This window comes from Charadrius vociferus, unplaced genomic scaffold (genome assembly GCF_000708025.1).
Source record: "Charadrius vociferus isolate BGI_N301 unplaced genomic scaffold, ASM70802v2 scaffold980, whole genome shotgun sequence".
NCBI classification, from domain to species: domain Eukaryota; kingdom Metazoa; phylum Chordata; class Aves; order Charadriiformes; family Charadriidae; genus Charadrius; species Charadrius vociferus.
The window spans coordinates 12,736-21,823 of NW_009646220.1; the positions used below are offsets into that span (position 1 = coordinate 12,736).

Here is a 9,088-nt window from a genome sequence, read left to right on the forward strand (position 1 = left end):
GCCACGAAGACGCAGGGAATCTGGCTGTCCATGTAGTGTTGCTGCAGAGACGGGGAGAAGCGGCAGCGAGGGGTAAGCGAGCGGTCCCCTGGGAGATGTGCGGCTGCCACGCAAAGGCTGAAGTCCCCCACGGCCCCCCCGGCAGCTACCTTATAAATACTGGCACAGTAGCTGAAGGATTTGGGGTCACTCAGGTCATAAATGAAGCAGGCGACATCGCAGGCTGCATCCGACGGCTTCACGAACTTCGTGTCGGCGCTGACCTCATACAGCTGGGGCAGGAGGGGAAAGGACGCGTGGGCACAACACCGTCTCAAGGAGATTCGGTTGTTTCTCACACCGACACACAGACCGTGCCGGCGAGACCGCAGCCACAGCCCAGCCCAGGGGTGCCGGGGATGGCGCTGGAGAAACACCGGGGGAACACAGCCCAGCCCAGCCCCGCTGCGAGGCAGACACAGCAGCGATGCCCTCCTCTCCCCTGACTTACTATAAGGTATTTTTCCTGGCCGTTGACCTGCACCGTGTTGATCACGTAGAGGGACGGCTCTCCCGGGTTCTCCCTCTGGGCCTGCAACGGATGAAAACACAGTCTCAGACAGCAGAGAGCAAGAGCATCTCATGCTGCCCCAAGCCCCCGTGGTGTAACGGCCACTTGAAGGCCAGCCAGCGCCTGCCACGAGGCACGGGACTGTTCGTAACAAGCGGGGAAAGCCAGCGTCGCCCTGGGGAGATACGGCTGCCTGGGAAAGGCACAGCCCCTCCAGATCCTCGGGACAAGTCGAGGGAAGGGGTTCAAGCCCTTAGGCAAAATTAAGGACGCGAGAACCACAGCAACTGGCACCAACAGCACAGAGGCGGGTGTGAAGCCCTTTGCCGGGACCTCGCCACGGGCAGGGAGGTGCGGTCCACGCGGCAGATCGCTCAGCGGCCTCACAGCTCTGCCTCCTGCTCCGCCGGGACACCCTGCCGCAGCACGGCCGGAGAGGGGAGCAGCCACTCACCGCGAGGCTCCTGCCGAGGAAGGCCTGCAGGAAGGCGGACTTGCCTGCGCCCCTGGCTCCCAGCACCTTGCAGAGGAAGACGTTTCTCTGGGTCTGGCCTTTCTCCAGGTCGATCCTCTTCTCCCGGGTCACTGGCAAGGAGAGGAGGTTGGGTGAGCGAGAGGGGGGACGCGAGCCACGACAGGAGGGGAGGGCATGGCCGTACCCGTGAGGGCTTGCGTCTGGGAGTCCTGCTCCGAGAGGATGGGGTAGCCCAAGTAGCCCAGGCACTCCAGGCAGTGCCGCACATCCAGGTAAGCCACCAGCCTGGAGAGACAGAGCGCACCGGGAAGCCGACAAGGTCAGCAAGGGCTAAGCGATGTGACTGAAGGCAGGGGAGAGGGACTGAGCTTACGTCCACTGGCAGAGGAATCCATGCAGGGAAAGCAGGCCTTTATCAGTGGTGCATACCGTGTTGTAGAGCTCGGGGCCCCAGGGCACGCAGGGAAAGACGCTGAAGAAGTTCTGCAGCTCTGTGGGGGAGAGGGCTCCATCCTGGTCCTGCCGAAACAAAAAGGGAGTCGGCAACCGAGGCGGGACGCAGCCCAAGCACACACCGGCAGCTCTCTGCAGCCACGCCGAGCATCGCTGGGGTGCAGAGAGGGTCCCCAGCAGGCAAGTCAGCCTGCTCGCTGCTGCAGGATGACACAGGGATGCTTTCAATGGCAGAAATCAATTGCAAGCAAGGCCAGAGCCGTGTGAGCGTGCAAGAGAGCCTGCGCCCCAGGGATTCCTGTCACTGTACAACAGACAGGCTGATTTCTGCTCTGCGATTGCAGCTGGAACCAGTGCCAGTCCTGCTACTGGGCAGGACCCGTCCAAACTCACCCTGCGGCCCCGAGCTTCCCCGGGGCCAGCCACCCCTCAGCAGCCTGCAATCAGCCCAGCCCGGTTCCACGCCACTGGGTCACTAACCCAAGGTCTGTGTGCGGCCGCCGGGCCACTGGCCACCAGCTAACCACATGCCAAGGCAGCACCTTCAGGCCGGTGTGCCACAGGGCCATGCCACAGAGGATCTGCCAGCATCTGGGCACACAGGGACGTGCATCGACTCCGTGCTGCGATTCCCCGTGGCCGCAGAGCTGCCGTACCCCAGATGCACACCAACATCTGAATAAATAGTCCGAGCAGGAGCATGCGGATCCAATACATCCCCTTCTCTCTCACTCTCCAAAGTACGGCACAAATCAGTTGCTTTCTCTCCCTCTCTCCGGCCTGGCACCCCCTCCACAGGGCTGGCAGCTGTGCGGATGCTCGTGCTTGGTCGGTGGCTGCAGGCCAGCAGCTGTGCCCGCTTTCCCCACCACCCCGCGTGCGGCAGCCAAGCACTACGAGGGGCTACGCCAGTTTGATGTTAACTCAGACCCATTTCCTGAAGGTCCAAACCTTACTGGTTGCCCTTTGGTCAAGGGTAGTGACCACAGCGCCATGCCCTAGCCATGCTGCTGCCATCACAGAATCACAGAATGGTTTAGGCTAGAAGGGATCTTGAAGATCATCCAGTTCCAACCCCCCTCCCATGGGCAGGGACACCTCCCCCCAGCCCAGGTTGCTCCAAGCCCCATCCAACCTGGCCTTGAACACCTCCAGGGATGGGGCAGCCACAGCTTCTCGGGGCAACCCGCCCCAGGGGCTCACCGCCCTCACAGGGAAGAATTTCTTCCTCATATCTAATCTAAATCTCCCCTCTGTCAGTTTAAAACCATCCCCCCTCATCCCATGGCTCCCCTCCCTGATCAGGAGTCCCTCCCCAGCTCTCCTGGAGCCCCTTTAGGCACTGGAAGGGGCTCTGAGGTCTCCCCTTTCTCGCCTTCTCTTCTCCAGGCTGAACCCCCCCAACTCTCCCAGCCTGTCCTCCCAGCAGAGGGGCTCCAGCCCTCCCAGCATCTCCAGGGCCCTTCACGAGACAACCTACAGCTCGCTGTGGCCACCTCCTGCTCCCAAAGCCTCGGCAAGAAGCCACGAAGGGAGCGCTGCGGCAGAGTAAAGTCCTTCACTGGCACTACCGCTGCTCCCTGGAACAGAGGGGTGGACAGGAGAGCTGCTCCACCCAAACGTGCAGGTCTAGCAGAGAGCATCCCCTCCCCAGGTACCTCCACCGCACGCTGCCCACCTTGTCGTGCTTCTCAAACAGCCGCTGCAGGAACTGGTAGCCCAAGTGGTTGAGCTCTGTGGAGCAGCCGGGGGGAAGGCGGAACCTGTCAGAAGAGATCCAAGTGAGCCTCCTCAAGCCCCGAATGAAGGGCAGCGTGTGAGTGGGTCTTCAGCCAAGCCAGACCTCACAGCTCCCTAACTCCCTCCCTGCTCAAGGCCGGCGGTTGTCTCCTGGCCTGGAGACAACCTGTTCCTTGACACGGCCCCTTGCTTTGGGGACAAGGCCTCGAGGGCGCACAGTGGCCTCTCCTCGGCACATCCACGCTGCCCAAGTGGCCAGAGAGATGATGTAGCCCTCGCTCTGCCTCATGCCCAGGGCTTCAGTATGGCACAGCGCTACCCCCGTGGTGCTTTCCACCAGCACGGGCCCCGTCCCCTCCCCGCGCACAGCCTGCGGTCTGGGGAGAGGATGAGGCAGCTCACAAAGCCAAACCTTTCATTACTGCCAGATCACCACCTCCAGGGTGGCAGGGAACAGAAAAGAGACAGCAGCTGCAGAATCAGCCGGGAGGGCTGTGCTGACAGCTCGCTGCTCCTGACAGAGACGTTCTGCCTCAGTTCAGGCAGAGACAGAACAGCCTTCAAAAACCCCTTGCTGATGTCAAGGGAAGTCAGGGACAGGCCTTCGTTCCCCACCTCCTTGCCTGCCTACGTCAGAGCCAGCAGCACAGTCAGCAGCTCCACGGCCCACTGTATTTGTCGCCAACCCCGTGTGCCAGCTCTTGCCTACAGGGGAAGGTGAGGAGCATGAACCTGATCGTGAGCTAAGGGTGTAGATTCAGCCTCAGCTGAGGAACACAGTAGACCTCAGGGCACAGAAAGGAGTCCGCAAAGGTGCTGGGGAGCCCGAGTCACACACCATGGGGATGTCACACCCTGCCCGCCCCACTCCACGGCAGGATACGCACTGCGGGTAGAGATAGTCATCCGTCAGCTCCAGCTCGTCGTCGTACCCAAAGCGGCGAAGGATGGTCCAGGTGGTCTCGTGCCGGCCCCTCTGGATGAAGAGTGTGTTGAGGAAGAGGAAGCCTGCAGGAGAGATGAGGTGGCTCAGACACAGCGGGGCCAACCAAGCACTCAGCCTCAGGGATCCACTCCTTGGGACCATGCTTTCCCTGGGAAAACAGGCTGCTTGGACAGAGAGCTCTAGTAGCCATAGCAGGCTCAGCCTTGCTTTGACAAGAGGGACTAATTAAGGCTTGGAATGAGAGCCAGGAGGCTTAGCACGAGGACAGGGCCCCTCACAACGTGCTGAAGGAGGTGAGCGCCTCCCTCCCTTGCTTGGAAGGTTCATAGTGCCCATGTGCTGTTACCATTCAACGTCAGGCCGTTGTCCTGCACTCCGTCCGTGGTGTTCTTCCACACGACCATCTTCACATCCTCCAGGGCCTGAGGAGCCAGGGGGTTTCCAAAGCAGGACTTCTACCTCCCAAGAGAAAGAAGGTCATCATCAGCAAAGCACCCAGACAGTACAACCCTCTGTCTTGCCAGCATCCCTCTCCCCTGGCAAGGAGACGGCATTTCTAGGAGAGAAAATCCACCCAGCTCAGGGATTACTGGCTTAGACCCTGTTCTTCAGCGTCCCGATAACATATGACTCTCAGCATCTCCAGAACCTCCTGCTCTTCCCACTGCAAAGCAAACTTAGTGAAGCTTAGTGAAGAGCAAAGACCTGTGGATCCTCAAGTGCCCGGAGATGCACCCTGTGGTGCTTTAGCTGTGCAACAGCAGAAGTACTGAATGCAAAAACAGCTGTTTCAGGAGAGGGACAGCCTTTCTGCCCAGTATCGGAAAGAAAGGGGACCCCAGGGGCTTCCCACAGGGGACTGGGGAATATCCCAGCTCCGCAGCCAGCCCTACCTGGAAGTAGTTGAGTTCATCATCACTAAGAATCTGGTTGTTATCCTGGTCCGAGAGGTTGAAAATCCGGGTTAGCGCTCGCGCACACGCGGGTTTCAGCTGCAAGGGAACAACCACAGTGACAAAAACAGGGCAGCAGCATCAGCCTGGCCCTTCCTCCTGCCTCCTGAAACGCCATGTGCAGAGTGGTTCCCTTCCTGCACTGGCTGGGAGCATGGTAGGCCAGTACCACAGCCACCTTGGAGCTGGGAGCCAGAAACAGGACAGCCCAGATGGAAGGTTTCTCTTACACCCTTCCCACCATGGTTAACACATGGTCTGGAGCATGAGAGCTGCTGCCCCAATGTGCCCCTGGTCCTTGTGGATCTCTCTGGCCTGGATATACTCAGCTGGCTGCACTGAGCAGGGGAGATGGGTATTTTCTCCCCTTTCGGCTCCCCACAGGGGTACCCCTTGTTCTGGCTGCCTCGGCCCAAACTTTCCACCCTCCTACGCGGCGGCAAAAGCACAGCACCAGGCCAGAGTGCTGTGATGGGAAGGAGACTCCTCCAGCAGCTGTGAGCCGTACTTCCTACCTGCTTCTCCTCTGGGTCGTAGAGGGGGGCAGTAGGGTGTAGTACAGCTTTCTGGGCATAGTAGAAGAGCTCAGAGATGTTCTTGAGGTTCTTGGCAGAGCACTAGGGATTCAAAGGAAGAGACAGCACTGTGAACAGGGACAGGCGATGGGCTGGTGACAAGGGGCAGAAGGAGGATGATAGGAGCTCCCTGAGCCAGACAAGTTGTGCATCAAGGCAGAGCAATGTCTGTCCACTATTAGGAAAAAAACAAAAGGGAAACCTCCCGCTCATTCTCCGGCTTTGCTATGCCCAATCTACAGCCCCAGAGCCAAGAGGGGCTGCATGTAGCTCCGACACCAGTTTCAGCTAGAGAGCCAGAGTGGGCAGACACTGAAACCCACTCCCTGCAAGGAAGACAAAGAACACAAAGCCTAAAGCACAGGCCCTCAAGACCCAGACAGGGGGTAATTCTGCACAGCAATGTTAGCAGGGCAGATCTCCACAAGCTTACACCAGACAAGCGCTCCTACCCCTCAGGGAGGCTTTACAGAAACCCTTCAGCTCCCTCACCTCCACGCAGGTCTCAATCTCCGAGAACTGGTTCATGATGGGCAGGATGACATCCATAGAGCTCCCCACCTGCAGGTCGGACTTGTTTCCCACTAAAATAATGGGGATCCTGGAGAAGAAAGATGGAGTATCAGACAGCACGACCGAGGTGGCCCCTCTCTCGGTCTCAGCGCTGCCCCAGCCGTGCTCGCTCCCAGGCAGCACGCTGGGGAGCCTCCCCACCCTCCTCTGCAAGGTCCACAGCAGCTTTCCTGCCTCCCACGGCCGGGAGCATCCATCTGGAGAAACAGACTGCCTGATCCCTCTTACGCTTTCACCCAGCAACAATATGTTCAGGAGCCTTTAATCCAGCACAGCAGCCTTCTGCCTAAGAATTCCACACACAGATTGCGGCTTCTGTGCTCCCGTACTCCCTTGGCAGCCTCCTCTCCCTGCCTGGCTGAGAAGAGATCAAGGGAGGAAGGAACCCTCTGCCTCAACTAGATCTGTGATGGAGAAAAGCCCCCACATTCTTCTGCTACGAGCGGTCTGGCCACAAGCCACAAAGCTGGTTTGATCTCAGTAACCTCAGGAGGAGGCGAGGGCGGTGGTCACCCCACAGCCCCAAGAAACCCCCAATTCTCCACCCGCGAACCACGCCACACACAGTACCTGGACCCCTTTTCGACTCCCCCGTTCACCATGGGGATCCACTTTGTGCGAATCTGAAAAGGTGAACACAGGGAAAGGCCTGTCAGAGCAGCCCGGGGAAGGAGAAGCAGCTCCCAGCACAGCTCCCAGCACAGGCGCCGCGGCAGTCAGCAGGGCCCTGCAGCCATCTGCTCCCCGGCATTCCCCCGCACCAGCAGGCAGCGCAGACCCAGGGATGCTGGATGCCAGCAGAAGGATGGGAAAAGCCTGTTGCCCCCCAGCAAGTGAGGACAACAGCCAAAGTGGGAGCAAGCTTGGGCTGTGCTCAGCCTGCCTCTGCTTGCAGGGGTCTCAACCCCCAAATCCCCGCAGGGCTGAGGGGGAATCAGTACCCACCCACACCAAAAAGCCACGGCAGCCAGGAAGGACCAAGCGCTGGGAACCCCTTTTCCCCTGGCGCTGCTGCCAGAACAGGGCTACTCAGGGCTCCAGCAGCGAAACCGTTACCTTCTCGATTGTGGCCTCCTTGGTGACATCGTACACCACACAGACCACGTTGGCCTGCAAGAGAGAAGAGGCAGAGAGTGGTGAGCGAGGGTCCCCGCAGTGCACGCAGCCGCAGCGGGGAGGCAGCCTGAGCCCGAGGCACAGCCTTGTGGTAGCCGCAGGCAGGCAGCCCCGGCGCCAGGCGATGCTGTCGCACTTGCACTGAAACCCAGCAGCGGCAGCTGAGCGTGCGTGAGCGTGCACACGTACACACAGCCCTCTGACAGCCACGACTTGCCCGCTGACAACATGAGCTCTACAACGGGCTGTGTGGAGCAAAGACTCGCTCTTCTGCTTCAGCTCCCGTCCAGGGAGCAGCCGTGAGCACATCTGCCTCCGTGCCCGACCCCCGGCTCTGCTTCCCTGCTCCCACACCTCCCTGTCCCCCCATGATGGCTCTGCCCGTGCCCTGTGCTGGACCAGCAGCCGCTGCTCTCCTCCCCTCCCCGCCCCGGCGCAGACAGCACTGACACCAGCGCTTTATTTGAAGCAGACAGGAGGGATCACTGGCCCTTTCAGGAGAGAGTTTAGCGCTAATCCGGAGGACACACAAGGGTTTAGGCAGGATTTCCTGGAGCCATTTTAAGCCTCTGTATACTCTTGTTGTCTAGTTGGAGGGAGCGGAACCCCCATGCCCACCGGCCCAGCTCCTTGGCCACTAGCCACCAAGGTGGAGAGACTAAATAGCTTTGCTCACGTGAGACGCACAGGGGAGAGACAGTTTTAGTATCTGTAATCAAGAGGTCCCCTGTGCAGAGCCGAGGTTAATCCCAGGGCAGAGAAGAGCAGCTGGGCCCACCCCAGCCAGCCAGCTGGATTATTCCTCCATGGCTGCTCTGAGGAATGTGGGAGCCCTTGTCCCTCCCCCCCTCAGCGCTCCCTGGGGCTCCAGCTCCCAAAACGACTCCTCTGTGCCACTGCTTCATCAGGCACCCACAGGGACCTAATGTAGGGAGCAGGGGGCTCTCGCCCAAGCTCAGCAACGGCTTCTCCCCTCTTCTGAGTCTGTCGGGAACAGCCTGAGGCTAAGAGCACATCATCTGCTCAGCAGCCTCCTCCACCTCCTGGTGGGCAGCGAGCTGCCCCCCACCGCTCTCCTTCTGGAGGCTCCCCGGAGGGTTAGGACAAGCCACATACAACAGCTTACAAGACAGAGAAGGATTAAACAAACCTCTAAACAAACCGATAGCATTAATCCACAGATAACCAACTGCCTGCACATCTCTGGGTGGCTAATGGGGAGAGTGAGCAGCCACGTGTCACTCGCCAGCTGCAGGGCTACGGGCACCACAGGCTCCTGTACTACACCAACCCCATCCAGCCCCGCTCACCTTAGCGATCTCCTCCTGCAGCTCATCCTCCGTCTGCTCCGACTCTGGATGGAGAAGAGAGCCATCACCAACAGCCCCTCAGCCGGGCAGAGAAGGGGAGAAGTGAGCCTGGGGAGTGAGGAGGGATGGGGCCCTACCTGAGTAGTCCACTATGTGCGTGGGCACCTTCTCAGGGGTGACATCAGCCGGGATCGTGATCTCCTCCGCACGAGGGGGCACCTGCAAAGCCAGTAGACTCTGTTCCAACCAACCATGCCGATCACAACTGAGAGGACGGGTGACAAGGGACTTCAGATCCCCACGCAACCGCTGCCCAGCGCCCTCCCTGCCAGGGCGGGATGAGCTCCAAGACCACGGATTGCTCTTGGCCCACCAGCCTGCAGCTGCAGCTCTGCTC

At 59.9% G+C, this 9,088-nt stretch overlaps 1 protein-coding gene across 1 annotated transcript in view; it reads right to left on the minus strand.

Annotated features, from left to right (window-relative positions):
* The window catches only part of RHOT2 (ras homolog family member T2), a 15,040-nt gene that overhangs the window by 4,673 nt on the left and 1,279 nt on the right, over positions 1-9,088 (minus strand). The window contains exons 2-16 of the mRNA XM_009884014.1: positions 8,829-8,910; positions 8,692-8,735; positions 7,322-7,375; positions 6,836-6,888; positions 6,185-6,293; positions 5,633-5,734; positions 5,058-5,156; positions 4,511-4,619; positions 4,106-4,226; positions 3,157-3,241; positions 1,399-1,544; positions 1,210-1,310; positions 1,005-1,135; positions 491-571; positions 150-272 (exon numbers count right to left, since the gene is read on the minus strand). Coding sequence (XP_009882316.1) covers positions 150-272; positions 491-571; positions 1,005-1,135; positions 1,210-1,310; positions 1,399-1,544; positions 3,157-3,241; positions 4,106-4,226; positions 4,511-4,619; positions 5,058-5,156; positions 5,633-5,734; positions 6,185-6,293; positions 6,836-6,888; positions 7,322-7,375; positions 8,692-8,735; positions 8,829-8,910 — 1,440 coding nt within the window. The remainder of the gene's footprint in view (positions 1-149; positions 273-490; positions 572-1,004; positions 1,136-1,209; positions 1,311-1,398; positions 1,545-3,156; positions 3,242-4,105; positions 4,227-4,510; positions 4,620-5,057; positions 5,157-5,632; positions 5,735-6,184; positions 6,294-6,835; positions 6,889-7,321; positions 7,376-8,691; positions 8,736-8,828; positions 8,911-9,088) is intronic.